At 42.7% G+C, this 19,582-nt stretch overlaps 3 protein-coding genes across 9 annotated transcripts in view; 1 reads left to right on the top strand and 2 right to left on the bottom strand.

Moving 5' to 3' along the window:
* Positions 1 to 17,256, top strand: part of pphln1 (periphilin 1) — an 84,294-nt gene extending 67,038 nt beyond the window's left edge. Inside the window, exons 12-13 of one of the 3 annotated variants that reach the window (XR_009786448.1) lie at positions 8,232 to 8,336; positions 16,433 to 17,256. The gene's annotated coding sequence lies outside the window, so the exon portion shown is untranslated. Of the gene's footprint in view, positions 1 to 8,231; positions 8,337 to 8,452; positions 8,581 to 10,003; positions 11,247 to 16,432 lie in introns of those variants that run through there. The other 2 variants (XR_009786450.1, XR_009786449.1) reach the window with 2 other exon arrangements.
* On the bottom strand, positions 4,770 to 9,512 carry pus7l (pseudouridine synthase 7 like). Of its 3 annotated transcripts, none has more exons than XM_061762079.1 (9): positions 8,386 to 9,512; positions 8,160 to 8,319; positions 7,399 to 7,615; positions 7,227 to 7,325; positions 6,658 to 6,739; positions 6,403 to 6,568; positions 6,198 to 6,321; positions 5,348 to 5,401; positions 4,770 to 5,283 (listed from the first exon to the last, which is right to left on the bottom strand). In XM_061762079.1, the coding sequence occupies exons 1-9, from the start codon at positions 9,221 to 9,223 to the stop codon at positions 4,915 to 4,917; spliced, it is 2,109 nt and encodes a 702-aa protein (XP_061618063.1). In that variant the 5' UTR covers positions 9,224 to 9,512; the 3' UTR covers positions 4,770 to 4,914. The 3 variants fall into 3 exon arrangements, 2 of the variants coding, with proteins under 2 accessions (XP_061618063.1, XP_061618064.1); XM_061762080.1 differs by having other exon boundaries at positions 5,348 to 5,428; positions 6,240 to 6,321; XR_009786447.1 differs by having other exon boundaries at positions 5,203 to 5,283; positions 6,102 to 6,321.
* On the bottom strand, positions 11,426 to 19,562 carry LOC133471931 (probable RNA-binding protein 46). Of its 3 annotated transcripts, none has more exons than XM_061762081.1 (10): positions 19,417 to 19,562; positions 18,146 to 18,328; positions 17,834 to 18,014; positions 17,575 to 17,731; positions 17,377 to 17,500; positions 16,382 to 16,476; positions 15,099 to 15,483; positions 14,813 to 15,012; positions 13,035 to 13,137; positions 11,426 to 11,731 (listed from the first exon to the last, which is right to left on the bottom strand). In XM_061762081.1, exons 1-10 carry the CDS (start codon positions 19,433 to 19,435, stop codon positions 11,652 to 11,654), a joined length of 1,527 nt encoding a protein of 508 aa, XP_061618065.1. In that variant the 5' UTR covers positions 19,436 to 19,562; the 3' UTR covers positions 11,426 to 11,651. The 3 variants fall into 3 exon arrangements, with proteins under 3 accessions (XP_061618065.1, XP_061618066.1, XP_061618067.1); XM_061762082.1 differs by having other exon boundaries at positions 17,846 to 18,014; XM_061762083.1 differs by having other exon boundaries at positions 18,146 to 18,370; positions 19,417 to 19,550.
* Positions 19,563 to 19,582: the final 20 nt, after the last annotated feature.

Here is a 19,582-nt window from a genome sequence, read left to right as displayed (position 1 = left end):
TCATTGCATGCAAGCGTGAAAGCCGAAAACCAAAATGCCAAAATAATGAGAGGATTTTTTTGTTTAGACAATTTTTCATTGCATTCTGGAAATTGCACCCAAGGATGAACCAGACTTGTGTATGTCCAGAATTCTCTCCCTGATATCTTGACTGATTTCTTTTGACTTTCCCGCGATGTTACACAATGAAGCAGTGTGTTTCAGGTGTGCCTCGTTCTAATACATCCACAGGTGCGCCTGTCTCTCAATCAGAAACTTCCAAAGAAAGTGACATCATCATCATCCGGGTTTTCCCAAATTGTTTAAATGCATAGTAAACTTACTGTATGTAAACTTCTGACTTTAGCGAAAGTAATGACATATTGCCTTTTAAAAAAATCTTTTCAATATTCTCGCAATTAGGAAATACAAATAATTATGGTAATCCTAATAGACCTAAAACCGAAAAATTGTGTGTGTATATATATATATATATATATATATATATATATATATATATATATATATAGTGTATGTAAACAAACTCTAGCTCACGAGAACAAGCGCTATAGAAAGTGGATGGATGCTCTGTATGAAATATAATTTACACATTTAGAAAGACAAAAAGCCCGATCTGGCCCTAATGCGGGCAACTTGCTGTTTCTTTTACTATAAGGCTTTGAATGCTAGTGCTTCAAGATAATTATGTAAATGCTGAGAGGCGAGCATTAGCACTAATGCTACTGCACCTTGTGCATAATAGAATCCAGCAGACCGACATATATTCTGCGATAACACGCTTCCGTATGTTATCTAATGGTCTGAGCACGTCGAGACCGAGCTAATTTGGTCTTCGTAGATATCGCCGGGGCCATATGCTAACGTTGTAAGTTGGTCACCGGAGGATAGCGAGCTCCATCTGAGCTCCTTTCGAGAGGTCTCGCAAGACAGGAAGCGGCTCCATCAATCACCGCGAGGGACAGCTCGCTCTCCTCCCAGGGCGCCGCGGACCTCTCGGCGCAGCTGCTCCCGAAAGAGGCCTGCTTCCCATTTTCATTCCTATCTGTCCATGAGCACACAAACATGCACAGCTGAGCTCTCGTCAACAAAGCAATTAGAGGACTCCGGTTAAGACTCCAAACCAGATTTACCTTCAGGATACTTGATGGATGTGAGGCAGGAAGGATGGTGGCAAGGATGGAGGATGACTGTGTGTGTGTGTACGTGCGTTGCGTGCGTGCATGCGTGTTTAATTGTTTTACTCGATACACAATAAGCAGGGGCATCAAACTCATTGTGGGCCACCTCGTCGTTTCGGTTTCCCTCACAGGACCATTGCGCATGACTGTCTGACATGTCACGACTGAAAAACTTGACTAGTAAGACACAGTGGTTCTACTAGTGCTCCAAACGGCTTTCCGTTCGGAAATCAATGTGGTGTGACGCACGGGCGTACTGCTTTTCGTCAATAGCCGGGCCGCGGTTATCAGGTCAGCGACGGCGGGGCGCCACATGTCGACCTCTCACACGTGGCACCCGAGTCGCACAAATATCGGCGGGGGGTGGGGGGGTTAAGCGGGTTTACAGTTCTGGTCGGCCACCTCGACAACGTGGAGGTGCGGAGCATGATGCGCGTGGACTCAATGCCCTCCGCCTCTGTGTAAATTCTTCACATTTTGGGAAAATGACTGCTGACTGAACGGGGGACCAATCTCAGCCTGGGGATTGGCTCCTGCTCACTCGAGGCCCTGATGAAGATATGAATAGAACGGAGTATATAAATAAGTGCTTTGTGCGACACCTCAACATCACTCAAAACTTTATCCGCCGCTTTGTTTTTGTATACGTCGCCCTGTCACGTCTGGACTGCGCTTAGCACCCCCCCCCCCCCCCCGCTACAACGCACTTTGACAGACACACGCACGCATATGCAAACACACACTTGATTCTTTGCATGATGATGGTTAAAAAAAAAAAAAATAAAAAAATCACTTGAATGTTTCTATGTCCAATCATGAGAAAGTCTCATAGTTGATGAGCTGTGTGAATGCATTTAACGCAACTTTATAACGTACTTCGAAGTTCATCGTCTATTATTGGGTCGAGGAAGTTTTCTCTCACCATCTCCGTTTCATTTCAGGGAACTATTTGTCGACGCTCACATGAAAAACAGATTGAAAAAAAAATTGCTTTGTTGTCGCTTTACACGCCAAGTATCTTTCCTTAGGATAATATCCGTGCAGAAGCATGGTAAATGTCTTTCGTAACCCTCAACTTCCGTCTGCTCCTTCTTTAAGACGAGCGGTTGAATGTGTCACCCGTGGAAGCGGGTCAATATTTATCCACAGTCGGCCCGAGACGGAAACGATGTTTTCTGAACTCACTAGTTTGGAATTTTTGGGGGGAACGCGGAAGATGCGGTTTTGCTCACTGAATTTATCTCCAGTTTAAAGGCTTGTGGTGTTGTGTAAAATAAAATAAAATGTTCAATGTTTGTAGTTTAAATGCTTGTTAGGTTTATTTAGAACAAGGAGCGGCAGATCATTCTCGATTCATGGGAATAGTGCTAGGCTCTTGTTCTTCGCCTTTGGTCCTGGACACCCACTTTTTTGACTGTGCTGTATGTAGTCTGCAGTTCCCTCCGTCGTCGCCAACAATTGAACAGTTGAATTAAATTGGGTTCATTACTTTTTCGACTACCCCTTATACATAGCAGATAGGGGAAAAAGCCCTCACAGGGTACCAAACAAGCGTTTGGCCGAGCGTTTGTCCATCACACGCAGCCCGTCATCTACTCGCAGCCATACAGTACATTTTTATGGTAGTTTCAAGTTGAGGAAAAGTCGAGACATCTGGAAGCAATGTTCACCAAAAGGGTGTAATGAGATTGTCGAGAGGCCCGAGATTCACGATTATTTCCTGCCTTCGCGCCACCTGGGGCGACCAAACTATTGAGCCAGCACTTGTCTGAACATAAAAAAAAAAAACACACACACACACATTTCATCTGCCAAGATCCTCGTTTGACTCCTCGAGCAAAGAATTTTTAAAGAGCTTAATTTAGACACCGGCATCCAGGTCGGAAGTGTTGGAAGACTTTTAGTTGTTCTGTCCTCTTTCTTGTGATATTTTGGTATCAATCCTACATGAAATTAAAGTCTACTAATGATTTCATGCGGCAGTTTATCTTACAAGCTGACAGGCTGCGTGTTCAAACCAAAAACAGCCATTAAGACCTTCCAGTAACAGGAATTAAATATAGCTTTAAGGGATCCAGTGAGAGGGGATTTTTTTTTTTTTTTTTTATCACTTTACACACTCAGGAAAATTCCACAAATTAGTCACAGGAGAGGCTGCGTTTTGATCGAGTGCGGCCTCTCGGGAGTGGTCTCAGCAGGGTTGCACGCATCATTATAATTCATCGCGCCGCTTTAAATGTCTCATAAAGGTGAAAGATTTAGAGGTGGACTCATTAACCTTTTAGCCCCCCGTGTCGGAGGCTGTTTTCTCTGGTACCGAGAGCAAACTCGAGATCGCATCAGTGTAAAGCTGTGAACGCTGTGGTTAGCACATTAGCTACTTCCCACATTGCAAAACAGCCCGCGTTAGGTCCATTGCACATTCTAACTTGTCCATACGTGTGAATATTAAATTATGATTGGCCGGCAGGCAGTCCAAGGTGCACACCAAGTCAGCTGAGATAGGCCCCAGCTCACCCGCAAAGCTCATAAGGATATCTGAATGGACAGAGATGCAGAGGACACCACCTAGTGGTAAAGAGCTCATTGTACGGATACATACAAATCATTGGTGCCAGATTTCAGATTTCGAAAACTTGTATGCATATTGCCTAGACAATTGTCCTACTATATGCTAAAGATGTCCTACTGTGCAGAAATGTCATACAGTAGTGGAAGGTAGTAACACAGTTGTTCTACTAGTGCGCTGAACTGTCTTACTAGCAGAGGTGGGTAGTAACATGCTACATTTACTCTGTTAAATTTGACAAATTGTACTTAATACAACCAACCGTGTTACTTTTATTTGAGTATTATTTTGTGCAAATACTACCAATGCGACTTTTACCTTGTTACATTGAACTACGTTGTAATTTACATGAAGCATGGCAAAAAAAATCATCTGTATTTGCCTAAAAATGTCGACATTTCTGCCGACAAGAACGCCACTTTGAACTTTGAACTCGCTATTTCGCGAGACCGTAAGCCCATTTCCTGAGCTTAGATGACGTCCTTAAAATCGTTCTTGAGGATTATTATCTAACGGTTGAATCATCTCAACACTTTTACTGTAATTGATGACGATAAAATCCCATTTTGACCACTTTAATATTCATGTCTTCATGATGAAAAAGCGTCACTGGTGTCACTCTCTTCGACTGACACCGACAGCAGTACTATGTATAATAGCGTCTGTCTTTAGCTGTCGGCGCTGTCGGTTACATCGGTCACCGTGAAAACAGTTGGAACTTTTTTTTTTGTTTAGTTTTTGCACTTGTTCTTTTTAAGCGTGTAAATTAAGACTATAAATATAGTTACTTTAACACCAAGAAAGCTTTAATAATCAGTTTTCGGGGGGCCATGGAAACCTCCGGACCCCATGGCAATTGCCCGAATTTGTAATGTCGTGAAATCCTTTTCGCCGCTTGCTTCAAGTGAGATCAAATTAGCTTTTTCTAAACCACAATTACTTGATTACTCGGTGAAGTTGTTGGGCCCCACTAAAACAAGCATTGTCTTGTTTAACTCCCCAAAAATCGGACTGAAAAGGCATCTCTTTCAAGTCTATATTTGTCATTTATGCCACAAAATACAAACACAAGCTAAGGACACTACTAAACAAATACCAACCAAAATACTGACTGACTAGTACAAACTAGTGTGCGATGCCATTCAGGAGGTTCAGTGGGCAAAACATCTAGGGATCACACTTCATGATCTCTCTGAGGCAGACGGTGGCATAACATGAGGAGTCCAGGTCGAAGTTTAAGGTAAGCGTGAGCGATTCGCGCTTGGCGTCCTCCGCTGCGACCTTCAGGTGTCCGTCGCTCTTTATGCCGCTGTTTCCCGTTGCCTCTCCTCCTCCTTCCTCATTGGTCAGGAGCTGGTAGCTAAGGTTGCACAGGTTGGCCAGCAATGGGCGGTAGCAGCCCGGCAGGTTCAGCTTGAGGCCGCCCACTCGGAAGCGGCAGTTGTCCAGGCCGTCTCTGGCCAGTCTCTCCCGGTACCACGTGCCCATGGCGTTCTCGGGGTACTTCACCGTGTTCCCTGGCATCGGGAGCAGCACCTGAAGACACGAGTCACGTTCCAATTCCGATTCAAATGTACAAAATGCGGTCTCAACTCCATACCTGAGTGAGAGCGTAGACTCCCTGTCGCTCTTCTTGTTCTGTCACCACGTGGATCTGAGAAAAAGCACCAGATTCATTCTCCTCACATTGAAATACAAATGTACTGATTCTTGTAGAAAAAATATGAGCATGTTAAAACAGTACTTAGTACAGTAATCCCTCGCTATATCGTGGTTCACTCATTGCTGATTCAGTGCATCGCAGATTTTTTTTTTATCAATGACTAGAGCAGTGTATTTACTCATTTGCACATCTTTGGTACAGTTAGCATTGCTGGCTATTTGACTGTAAGGTGGTAGCAATGACTCACATAGGGACAAATTGATTCTTTTTCTTTGTAAGGAAAAAAAAAAAAAAAAAAACCTTACTGAGCAATTTCAACTCACACATTTGGTGAAGTCAACATGTTGCTTAATAATGCAGAGAACATGGCCGGAAAGCCACTGTTTAACACACAAGCCAGATCTTGATGAAATACATTCATAAATACCAACCTAGCCCGACGTACAAGTGCAGCTGATGCACAATATGGAACACATGCAAGTAAAGAGCAACGTTTAACTTGATTTTCTACCTGTCGTTCAAAAGAGCACCGCAAAGGTTTGGTGTTTCGAGTAGTGTGCGTGGATGGTGACCTGAAGTGGACAAATACCTGCACCACTCTAAAGTATCCCATATTGACATTGAATTGCAGAAATGAAACTTTGCAAATTACATACATAAAACAATCAATAATTAATTGGTCACTACTTACTTATTTTAGTGTCTTTGTGTTAGATATGTATGCTCACGTAGCCACGCGCTATTTTCACCGTCCTCCGTAACCTCGCTCCCCCGGCCTGAGCTTTACCTGAGCCGCCCTGCATTCGCCACAGTCGTCCATTTTCTCCGCCTCCTGCATCCACACAAGGTCTCCCCTCCGTACGCCGTGACCCAGGGTCGCCAATCTGTGTGCGACCGCCTCATTCCAAACTCTGCAGAATTGTAAAAAGCAGACGGATTAACAGGACACTCCGCAGGCCAAGACGATCGGATTGTGCCTGCTCGCAGATGACCTGCTACAGTAGGCGTGTGGATAGAAGACTCTCATGCCGTGCGGAAGGCTGAGCCAGGCTTTGGCGCAGCCGTTCGGGCCGGTGCCATAACGGTTCAGGGCGCGGAGCATGAGCCGTTCCCTGGCTTTGGACGCGGGCATTAACGCCAAGGACTCCTTAGCATTATCTGGAGGAATACGTTTCCTAGATCACTTATTGAGTCCCCACCGCCGTGTTAGCAGTACGTGAGAAGTTAGTGAGGGAGTGTTGACTCACCCGTCTGAAGGAAGTGTCGCTTGGCTTGGCTCGGAGGATCATCGCCGTCCTCGGGACTGAAGAACAAACGGACTGCGTTCACCTGAACGCAGCAAGAGGGGCTCGTTTTTTTTTTTTTTTATTCATTTGCATTTCATTTGTCATTTCAAAAAGAACTGAAACATGAAAGAAAGTATTCTCTATTTTGTATTTCATCGAAGTGTTTCAACTTTTTAGTATTTGGTTTTCATCAATTTAATGTCTTAAATGTTTCATCATAAACGTAATGTATTACTTTAAGAGCTCTGGCATGTTCGTGCAGCAACCCGTTTGTGCACTTTTCTGCACTGCTAATTTGAAATAATGTCCTGTTTCTTTAATAAAGTGATGGAAATTTAGTTGTTGTGCTTTTTTTTTTTTTTTTTTTTTTTTTTAAATCCGATTCATCGATGAATTTAATTTGGGATCCTATCCCTAATATATATATATATATATATATATATATATATATACAAATAAAAGAAAAACAAAAAAACTAAAACAACCTTGGTGCAACAAGTGTACTGGATCCATTCATCTGCAACACTCACCATGTCTTCTTTGAGTAAAGCCAGCCCAACTTGGTCCGACTGAACACTCTGCCCACTTCCGAACCGCTGCGGCCCGTAGTAGTTGACAAAACCTCTCACCTGGCACAGAACAAAAGAAGAGCCACGGTGAAAAGGTAGATAAGAGGAAGGTTCCCCGTCAAAATGTTCATACCTTGACATTCTCCAGTGCTTCCTCCACCAAGCCAGCGAGTCGATGTTTTGTCTCAGCGCCCGAGTGCGCGTCGATGGTGCCATGCGACCTCAGATTGCGAACCACCAGGTCGAAGTGGTTTCCCTGCAGTCGTCCCAGCTTCAGCGGCTCGGCCACGGAGCGGATGTGCGAAAGACGCATCCCTCGCTTCTCAAACGCCGCCCTCTTCTCCATCAACCTAGAGAGAAAATACGGATCGTGATCGTTTCCGAATTTCGCGTTGTGTGCCTTCAGTCTCGACGTATGTATATGTGCCACGTGATTGGCTGCCGCCCAGTCCGGGGTGTACCCCGCCTCTCGCCCAAAGTCAACTGGGATAGACTCTAGCACACCCCGGACCCGAATGAGGATAAGCTGTATTAAAAAAAATAATAATAATTGATGGATGGATGGATGATGGGAGTTCTTTCAACAAGACTGATAACAGCCTCAACCTGTACTGGCTCATAAAACGGTGAAAAAGGTGAACTTTAGCTTCACTCACATGTTTCAACAATGTAAACTACAGTAAATTAATTTGACAAGATGAAATAAGTTCAAACATGTTAAGTGAATGCAAGATAGAGTGACGAAATGAAAAGGCGTACTTCTTTCAAATAACCTCATGAAAACACATTGACTTTATTTGGGTACTAAAAGAAAATCATGTTCATCTGAAGAATTCTGTTTGACTTAGTTCTATTGCACGTGTGTACGAAAGTATCCCGCAGTTCTGTTGTTACCGTTGTGGCGAGACCTTCTTGACCACCATGGATTGATAGGTGACCGCTCGCTTGTCCTTGATCCCAGCGTAGGTGAAATCCGACGGCAAGACGCCGAGTGTTGCTGCCATGTAGCTGATGGCCTCCAGAGTCTCCAAGTTCTCCTTACACAGCGTGAAAGCTGCAAGAAAGAAAAAAGTGAGTGGCCGAGCAACAAATGTGCGCTATTTTTCCTGTGTTAGTTCACCTGTGTAGACATCCTCCTCTCTGCGCTCCTCGGCGCTCCTTTTCTTGGGTCTGCCTCGCTCCCTCAGCCGCACCGAGATGGCCGTCCTCTCCTGTTCGGTGAAGCTCTTGGTCTCCACCAGTTTCCCAAAGCGGCGGTTGAGGAAGTGGTGGACGGCCGTGCGGTGCTCCTTGTTGTCGTCGGGGTGAAACGTATAGGACGAGTCTTGCACTTTGGCATCAATGAACCTGAAGAAGTCCTCCGCTTCCTCCTCGGTGACCAGCTGGGAGAGCTCCCTGTAGTCCGGGTCCTCCCTCACCCTGATCTCGGGCTGGATGGTGACGGTCATGAGGAAGGGGAAGCGGTGTCGCACGGCCCGGTGCACGTTGGCTCGCTGGTACTTGTCGGTAAAAGAACCCAAAGAGAGCTCCTTGTGGCCTGACTTTTCACCCTCCTCCGCCTCGTCTCGGAGACTCAGCACAAACTGCTCGAGCTGTTCGCTCACCGCCTGACCCAAAACCATACTCAAGTCTAAGCTGTCTGGGCTCGATATGGTAAAATCGAACCTGCAGTCGGCTGAGAAGTCAGCATCCTCGGACCCCTGGAGGTTCTGATCCTGTTTACATCTCCCACTGGTCTTGTCCGAGCAGTGAGGAGCCTGCGTGGCTGCTCCTGAATTCACTTGCCGTCCATTGATGTCGATTTCAGTCACCACGAAGTCCCTGATGAACTTTTTAATGTTTCCTAGAAAACCCTCATGGTCTGATATGAAGCACGCAGGGACACTGGCAGCATCACCGTCCTGCTTCATTGTAATGTTATTTTCGACAAATAACCCGCGGCAGAAATCAACTAACATAAACTGTAGATCACGAGCTTTTTGGCCGAAGAGATGTTACGAAGCTATTAAAAACAGACGCTTCATATCTGACACAAAAGACTGCTCCTGCGACGTAACTGAGTAATTACCCAATAGTTCCGCTCCAATTACACGCCGGAGAGAAAAACACTAAGTTGTTAGTACATACCGAAATGACACAGTTGTGAAAAAAATAACAAAAAAAAACGCCGACGTAAATGGAGTGAGCAGCGTGTGTTTTCGAGTAGCCCGCTTGAAGCACATAAACACAACAACACAGCACGCTCAATCCTCTACTTCCGGGGCATGTGACACGTCACGTGGCTTCATTTTCTTAAAGGGGTAGTCACGCGTTATCGCAAGGCTGAAGAACGCCATCAATAACACTACACTGGGCGTGCCAAAAATGGGTATACACTTTTTAAATTAACTTTTTTTTTTTCCAGGTACAGTGAATAATGAATAATCATTTCTAAAAGGCAACACCAAGGGAAGAGAGGAAGGAGGTTGTGTTGGCCTTTTGGTCTGAGGCATTTGTAGGCTACTAGTGTATTTGGGTTGTCTTTGTAAACTAACTTGTACTCTTTTTGTTATAGAGCTTATTTAGAAACACACTGGCCCTTGTTCGATAATACGTAAAAATGTTGTTACTCTGCACACAAGTTCAGCGTATACCTAAAATCACCGTCTAATTTTATTCACACCACCGTGCGTATGTTAGTGAATCAGAATTCTAAAGCTTTAGATATGGCTTTTGTAACCCGAACGACTGCACCTCAGCGCATCCGGCTGTCAAACTCCTGAAGTTTGCAGATGACACCACTGTCATCGGCCTCATCAAGGGCGGTGACGAGTCTGCAGAGAGGCTGGAGCTGTGGTGCGGCCGACACAACCTGGAGCTGAACACGCTCAAGACTGTAGAGATGATCGTGGACTTCAGGAGGCATCCTGCCCCACAGCTGCCCCTCACGCTGTCCAGCTGCCTTGTGTCAACCGTCGAGACCTTCAAGTTCCTGGGAATTACAGTCTCTCAGGACCTGAAGTGGGTGATCAACATCAACTCCGTCCTCAAAAAGGCCGAGCAGAGGATGTTACTTCGTGCGGCTTCTGAGAAAGCACGGCCTGCCACAGGAGCTGCTGAGGCAGTTCTACACAGCGGTCATCGAATCAGTCCTGTGTTCTTCCATCAGTCTGGTTTGGTGCTGCTACAAAAAAGGACAAACTCTGACTGCAACGGACAATCAAAACTGCTGAAATGATTGTTGGTACCCCCCCTACCCACCCTTGAGGACTTGCACGCTGCCAGAACTAAGACAAAAGCGTGCAAAATCCTCTCGGACCCTCCGCATCCCGGCTCCTCCCCTCAGGTAGGCGCAACCGATCAATGCAAACTAGAACTAGCAGACATTCCAACAGCTTCTTCCCTCTTGCAATCAACTTCTTAAACACCTAACCTACAATTCCATTACAACATGCTGGCAATTTTTTGACTTGAGTTCGTTGTCACATTTCTGTGGGGCCAATTATATATTACTCGTGCACTCACTGTAGTTGTCTCACCACGCTGCACTATTTGCATATCTGTTTTTGACCAATACTGGGCACTCATGCCAGAGTAGCATCTGCTCCATTTGCACACTGATCGAGGAGTATCTGCAACATTTGCACAATCAACACTGTCCCAGATTATCGCAGTACTCGCTTGAAGTCTCGGCACCCTTTGCACAATGTTCATTGCACCGGACTATTGCAATATTAGTCTTTCGAACTGCTCTAAGTGCTAGAGGACTCTGCATCTTTTTGCACAATTGTCAAAAAAAAAAATGTACCGGCATTACCAGATATATATAGATACCAACCCTTATTGCTCAGTGACTGTTTTTTGTCAATGTCTTTATGTCTCAAAAGTGTTCTCTGTCAATTGACTGTCTGTTGTCGTAGTAGAGCGGCTCAAACTACCGGAGACAAATTCCTTGTGTGTTTTTTGGACATACTTGGCAAATAAAGATGATTCTGATTCGGATTCTTGACTGTTCTGGAATTTCTTTGGATCGTGTCATTTTGTTGCAGCTTTTTTTTTAGATCTTTTGTTTGCCTTAAAACAGATTCTGTTTAGCTGATTCCTTGATTGAACAGGTCATCAGGCTTGGGTGTGATCAGTGAAAATTAAGCAACATTTTTCAAACAGCAGTTTAAGTCAAATAAGATTTTAGAATTTTTATTTTTTTTTAAAAACAATAACGCAACAATATAACACAACAATCATAACGAGACTGCAGAACATGTTTTCAATGGAACTCCTGAGTTTCAGCTGGGCCCTCCTTTGAACGTGTGTGAACGAAAAGCCAAACAAGACTCAGATTGTGCCCTCTGGAGTGTGAGAACAGGCAGAACGGGGGAGTTGGGGCCAAGACAGGACGCAAAGGTTCTACCATAGCAGGTCAGGACTGGTGGTAGCGGACTGCGCAGGGGACGTACTTCTGGACAAATCATTCATGAAGGATGTCTCTGGGGGTGGGGAGGACACAATGTATGAATGAATGATCTATTGATTTAGTCTCATTGCTGACTGGAGGAAATGTTTTTACTGACATAATCCTGTCCATTAGGTGTCACGGTGGGTTTAGTACTCAGTTGTGTAGCCAGAACCAATTGTGTGAGTGGGCGTTTTTCCAACAGGAGGAAAAGGTTTGGTTGTTTCACTACTCATGCTTCCTATGTTATCCACTATGCTCCACTTTTTCCACAGTTGTTTGAATTGGATAGTTGTTTAAATGCACCCATTGAAGCTCCACAAGGAACAGCAACACAGTTTGGATCATTTCACCAGATAAAACAACGGCCTCAGGGGCTTTACATTGACGCTGAGGCCTCACACTGACAGTGAAAACTTGCATCATCGCTGTAAGTCGTCACCTTCATCTTTACGCATGATTGTAAACTGTCATGTGTGAACTATGTTTGTTTTTGTTTTGTTTTTTATTTGCGACTGAATGCGAAGCAACTAACTTAGAAGTGGAATTTCAGCTATTTATTGAACTGGATAAACAGTGAATATGCACAATTACAAAATGAAATCAAGGAGCATGGAGGAGATGCCCCTTAACGGCACACAACAACACACGAATGCACTGCCGGTGTGTGATTTTCAGCTTATTTACACTTCATAAAACCCCTTTATGGCTTTATATTCTCTGATGTTGTTATATTTGCATTAAACAATACAGACTACTGCTATTTTTCTTTAATAAACACCCAAAAAATGTGTTTTTTCAAGGGCTGGAGAAGATTAATGGCATTTCAATTCATTACAATGAGTACAAAAGGAGTCAATTGTGCTTGGTCACAGAACGAATTAGACTCACAAGTTTAATTCGTTACCACTGTCTTTCTATGTCAGCGACGTATAGTGACAGAACAATTAAATGCTCTTTCACGAGATGGCAGAGTGTACAATAAATACTGTATGTATCTATGTGTCCACCTGTTGCCATTCAATTACCAGAATAATAGTTAGGAAAATAACTAAGCAGGTCTACATTTCACACTAAGTAAATTTGTGAGTAAATTGAGACCAAACGATAATTATTTCAGTATGTATGTATTTTGTGACATTTGTTTGGTGGTGGTCAAGTTAAAATATTGTAATTCAAAATATGTCCCCTTGCTAGGAGAAAGACTGTTTTAGAGACAGCCAATAATCTGTTGGGAAAAAAATGGTCCAATTCTGCCTGACTATCGCTGTGGATGTGTACCTATCTTAAGGGAAGCAATCTGTGAGTATGCGTATGTGTGTGTGTGTGTGTTTTACCAAGATTCCACAGTGTGTTTTGTGCAGCTAGCTCTTTAGCATCATCCAGCTGCACACATAAGTTGTCTGGTATGAAGGCTTGTTGTGTCAGCAGCATCACCACCTACAAACACAAACACACACAGTGAATGTCACACAGCGGTATGTTAATTGGTGAAAAATATCAGCGCCCGTGGACTTTTTTTTTTTTTTACCTCTGCGATCGCAGAAATTTCCTCTTCAAATATTTTGCCGGCGGCTTGGAATTCTTTTGAAAGCGCCGCTCATTAAAAGAACTTCATCGAATTATTATTTATTATTTGATCTCTGTTGGTCGTAAAATATGTTTAAGTGACTCAACTTCGGTCTGTGGCGCAAGCGGTCGCAGGACACAGCCGCTTTACTATTGATGGACCTCTAAGCAAGCATTCAGTCATAAGCACAGTATTCTGATTAAATTACTTTTATTGGATTTATTTCATACAGAATAAAAACCAAATACATGCGCTCCCTGAAAGTGTAGCATGTTATGCGGAGTGATGACGTCTCACGATACATCTGCTACGGAAGTTATTTCCATATTTGAAGTGTGTTATGTTTTCAAAATGGATTTCTATGGCATTCACAAGTCTCACAAGGAAAAATGAGTCACGCCTCTTGGCGATTGTACACACATTTCCCGATTATGCACGGTGGGTGTGCCAGAGGTCTGGATGGGAGAATGCACGGAGCTGGAATGTGTCGTAAGCAAGGCGTGTTAAAAAAAGACTCGCGCACGCGAATGGGAGAATATGGCCCTAAGTGAATAGCAGCACTTAAACATAAAATGGAGCAAACATTCGTCTGTATTTAACTAATTATTACATAGACAATCTAGCATGCTACAATATACCAGCAAATCTTTGTGTATGACTCGAACAAAACATTTCACTAACACTGGGAAAATATGTGCAAACAAAACAGCAATATGATAGCCCAAAAAAAACCAAATACAAACAAGATAAGCGTTTGAACCAAACGGGACACATGGGTACACAACTCAAACCGTTCCACCCCTAAAATACACGCATATGAGGTCATTTTTATATCATTTGATCAATAACGGTTAAGACATGACTCAATGAATTTCCTTTTGAAAATCAATACATTTTACTGATATGAGTATTTGAATTACTGGCTGTTGTTATTCATCTAAGCTCATAATTGTTTCTAAGAATTTAAAAATAAATTTATCTCACATATTTTTCAAACTTTTAATGCTAAGTGCCCGAAATGAAGTTTCATGATTTGTAACATGTTTTTTGAAGATGCTAATTACAATTTTTTATATAAAGGATGCTAATTGCCTAATTTGGCTTTTCCATGACAACTAAAACAAATGCATCTAAGGCCTGCTGCACACTGCGCAATGCAGTCAAACACAATTGGACTGGACCATCACATAAAAATAAGCTTTGGTGACGCACCTTCACACACTGAGCGATTGGATACAATGCAGTGAAAAGTATTGGCCCCGTACTCAAATTCTTAGATTTTTGCAATGCAAAATATAGACATTCGAGAAGGGGGACAATACTTTTTCACGGCACTATATATGGACACAGAGAGCCTCTATAGGCGTTTCATACTTTATATACAGCATATTATACTTTATTGCAGTTCTTAAACCGTACAATGATAGATTAATAGTTAAGGAAGAAGCGAGTTGCTAAAGAGACTGGACGTGGACGACAATGAAAGTGAGAGTGTGGATGTTTTAAAAGAGGCCCGTAGCGAGCATGTGCTAATGTCATCATCACCTTGTAGACCAGCAGGAGGCTCCCACCCGGACCCAGCATAGAGAAGAGCTCGTAATGTGGGGGTGGCAAGTTGTTTATACAGCAATACAACTCCAGCAGACTGACAGCTGACCTGAACTGAGCAGGTCGGAGCAGCCGCAGGCTGGTGCAGTACAGCCGCGAGCCGGGAATGAGCGGGAACACACGGCGGTTAGCTTCAACTGAACATATATGGAATGACATAGGTGTAACCAAACATTACCCACTGACTTGGTTCTGAAGGCACTGAAGTGGTCTGATTGTTTACCTGATCCACCACCACACTGCGGACTCCGCTGATAATGAGGGGATGTGTTCATGGATTCCACAGCAGAGCGCTCATTCATGCCAGCACCGTGCGGGACAACCAGCCCCCTGGATCCCCCTCCTGCCTTGCTACCATGGCAGTCTTCACTGTCGGACCTCCTCACCACCCCTTCCCATCCGGACTTATCTAGGCTCACTTCCACGACGGTTCCGTCGATGGTGGTGCCATTCATGAGCTTGGTGGCAGCGATGGCATCCTTGTGGCAGTCAAAGTGAACGAAGGCGTGGTGGGTGAACTTCTTCACTCGCACCACTGCACCTGGTTTGAAGCGCTCAAACTCACGCTGCAGGGTTTCCTCTGTGGTGCTCGGCGACAGGTTGCGTACCTGAAAAGTACACCAGACTTTCACAATAAAAAAAATGCTTTGCGATATGGACATGTTATTGTTTTATTTTGACAAACATGCTTGTGTGATTGATTGATTGATTGATTGATTGGTTGATTGATTGCTTGCTTTGGTGTTGGCACGATACCGAAATTCTGACTTCGATACTACAATACCTGCGTAAAGTACCTTAATACCGGTACCGAAACGATACCAGATCAAAAACTTAAAACATCAGTAAAAAGCAGTGGAATAATAGCTAATCAAACAACTTCAAAATCTTTGTATTTTAAGGATACAAATTAGGATACTCTTGATGCAATCAAAAATAAATTTTGACCATTTTTAAACACCACTGACTGATACAAACGGTATATACAATATAGAACTGTGCAAACGTCTTGGGCCACCAAAAGATTTGTTTTTGAAAATGTAATCATGATCATATTCATATATAACTAGAAGGCCACTAAAATTACTAGTTCACTCTTAGAGTGAACTAGTAATACAATTGTAGAACGAGCTTTGTATTTGGATTTGTTTGTCCATGTATTTGTTAGCTAGCAGGTTATTTCTTAGAGGCTAGAGAACAGACAGGAGGTGTCAATATGATTCTAAGGGGTGTGGACTGTTCTTTTGATGATATAGTGACAAATAATGCATTAATAAAATAACTTCTCGTCTGCTAAACCTTTTAGCAGGTTTCCTTTTTAACGCTGCATCTTTAACTGCCTTCAACCCTGATCTCAACACAGAATAGTGGCCTAAGACTTTGACGGAGTATTGTATATTTGTGTAAGTGTCACTGTATATAAACGCTTTCACATAGCATGCCGTTTTCTTATTTTTGATCGCACTTGATTTCTTCTATTATAAACGATACATTTACTTGACTAACATGGGCTATTTTGATGTTCTGCATGTTTTCTCCCTTCCTGTGTTTGTCCAGCTTGGCCCAGTTCACCCTGATGGTCTTGCCCCACAGCTTCATTCCTGTGGCGAGAAGATGACAGTCAGGAACCTCACAAGTACATGTTCAAAGAGGTCATCAGTTCGTAGCGTCTTAATTCTTAGCACAGCAGCACTTTGATGGTGTTTGTTCGTGAAGTGGCAAGTCAATCTGCTGTATGCTGTCTCTGCGGGGAAAGCCGAGGTTTCCCAAAGTCACATCCCGTCAGTTGTGATGTAAAATGGAATGTAGCCAATCAAAGGAGCGCCCTAGACTGACAAACACCGAAACGCCCGTAAATAAAGTTATTTTCCTCCACTTAGTAATACCTGTACTGGCTAAACAGTGGACATACTTTGTTACTTGGAACTCTGTTGTATTTTTTAAATTCTTTGCACTTTATTAGATTCTCCTTGATATCTGGTGGTTGTACTACCAGATATTTTGAATAATATTTATCGGGCCATTGGATATTTGTGTTATATTTTATCTTTATTAATATTTTATTCATTTATATAAAATATGTATTTTATAAATAAATGGAGACAAGATCACAGAAAATTGCCATTCATTTCATGTAATTTTAAGGAAAGATATTGTATCAGTTATAAGATAATTTTTTGTTTCAGCATCTTCATTTTATTTGATATGACTTATATTTGATTGATGGTCACAACACATAATTAAAGTCTATAATTATAATTCAATGTTCTAAAACCCAATTGGCGACATCAAGAAAATGAAGTCATCTTAACTTTGGTGTCTTATTTATAATACCGCCACAATTGTCATTAAAATCGATTGGAGTGCAATCCATACCTCAAGTTATGTGCAGTATCAGTGTTTTATTGCTCATATTTTGGATTTTATTACTTTGATTTCATATAAAACATTCAAGGAACACGTGAGTGCAACTGGTGATGGTGGTTGAGTAGAAAACTTACTAGCCATTAAGTCCTTACGAGCAAATGCCGCCGCCTTGTGCGTCTCATACTCCAAAAAGGCGAAGCCTCGGTTTTTGCCTCTGTAGCTTGGAAGCACGGTGACATCCAGAAGGCCCTCTGTTATCTAGGAGGTCAACGTGAGGTGGATGTGAGGACCATGCTACATTCAATCACAGAGAAAGACATCCTTGTGTGTACCTCCTTGACCTCCTCCAAGATCTCCTCCTTACTCTTGTCTTTGGGAATGCAGTCAAGGAAGAGGCTGCATTTGTTTAGAGAGGCGCACACGCCGATAAACTTTCCTGGACGAACCTCATGCTCATTCAGCTTTTCGATAGCTTTTCGGGCCTCCTCCCTGGAACAAACACATAGTCATTATTATCATTCTCCTCAATAGGTCACTTCTCCACAGGTGGGAGAGCGGCAACATGGTATCAAGTTGCGCGTTCGGCGTTACCGATTGGTGTACATGACAAAGGCGTAGCCCCGGTTCTCTCCACTAAACTCCATCATCAGCCTCATCTCGTAGATGGTTCCAGCTGTCTCAAAGAGAGGGACAAGCTCATCTTCATACATGTCTCTCGGAATCTTGCCCACAAAGACCTCGCAGTCAATGCGTGGCGCCGGACCCTCCCAGTCTACAGATAGAGACATTAGTCAGTTCTTCTCAAGTTTTCAAGAAATCCATCACATAAGTAAAGGTATATATTGTATATGCAAATAGGGAGCTCAGATCATCTGTTGTTGTTTTTTTTTCATTTCCACTCACCTGGTGGCGGTCCGCCATACTTCCTCTGTCCATTCACCTGCAGAATATCATATCCTGACTTGTCCATAAGCTGCACCAAGGCTAACTGAATGGACTTTGACTTCTTGAACTGTTCCATGCCAGTCAGAGGGATGAACTCCCCTAAGGATGCTGCCATGTGTTCAGCCAACTCTTGGTCACAGCCTATAAAACAGGATTTTTGCAATAGAGAAGTGCACACAGCTCCTCACAAGCAAAAAAAAAAAAAAAAAAAAAAAACATTCAAAAAGACTAAAACATTCAACATAATTTTTTGATAGAAGTTAGCACCGTACTTGCTGTTTTTCATTGGATTCCTTTAAGTGGTCCGCCCCCCCCCCCCCCCCCCCCCCCCCAAGATATTGTGTTGCTGTAGATTAGTGATAGACAATGGCTTGTTCCGATTTAGGTACAAATTCGGGTTAAGTCGCCACCGCAGGGGCAGAACTCCATTGTAAACTGAGAACCCCCTGTCCAGTGAAATATTTAAAATGCATCCCAGGTTTGAATTGCCTTTTATTTGGAAATAAATATTATTTTGACAAACTATTACTTTAGGTCAGTGACTTTCCTCAAAAGAAGAAATCAGAGCCAGTTTTGATATTTATTAATTTCATTATGTTCATTGTGCATTCAGTTGTCATTTTCATCCTCAGTTTCTTGATAAAATGCTCTGAAAGGCACTTTGAACATGTAAGCATGTGTAGTTCTGTTTTTAAAATATGATATGGATGCTGTATGTTTTCAACGGCTATATTTTAACAGTGCATTTCCTTAATTGTTCTTAACGTCTATTTAAAAAATAAATAAAAAAGGGGGTGGTTGTGACTTGGTGACAATAGGATAGTTGAGAACCACTTTTATCCAGTTATCCAGTTATTAGTTTAGAGTTGTGACTCAACATTACACAATTTTTTTTTTAATGTACGTGCAGTTAAACTTTCATGAGAGGTCAATTATGACCGTAATTAACCAGCCTCCATCTTACATAATTATGCTCATATTCTCCTCACAGAACGCCAAACTTTGGTAAACAAGTAAAGTACAGCAGAAGGGTCGAAAACAACTACCACGATTACTAATGTACAGTTAAGAGCAAAATGAAAAAGAAAAGAAAAAAAACCATCACGATATCAATTATAACAGTATAAAAGCGGCAATTAAATTCAGTTAACGTTAGCCTTTATGCTAACTGCTCTCTTTTGCTAACCGGTTTCTGTACGATATTTATGAAGACTACCTTAAACACTTACAATCTCTGTTTTCCTCCATTTAATCCGGAGTATTTTATTCAATTCTGATAGGAATTTCAACTCCAAATTTGTTAGTTTGGGGAATATTTTTCGTCAAACCCTCGAAAGGTCGAAAGGCTTCAAGGGAACTCGGCTACTTGTTGTCGACCAAGCAACTGTTTGATTG

Source organism: Phyllopteryx taeniolatus, chromosome 22 (genome assembly GCF_024500385.1).
Source record: "Phyllopteryx taeniolatus isolate TA_2022b chromosome 22, UOR_Ptae_1.2, whole genome shotgun sequence".
NCBI lineage: Eukaryota > Metazoa > Chordata > Actinopteri > Syngnathiformes > Syngnathidae > Phyllopteryx > Phyllopteryx taeniolatus.
The sequence above is the reverse complement of the archived record's forward strand: the minus strand, read 5'-3'. Positions and strand labels throughout refer to the sequence as shown.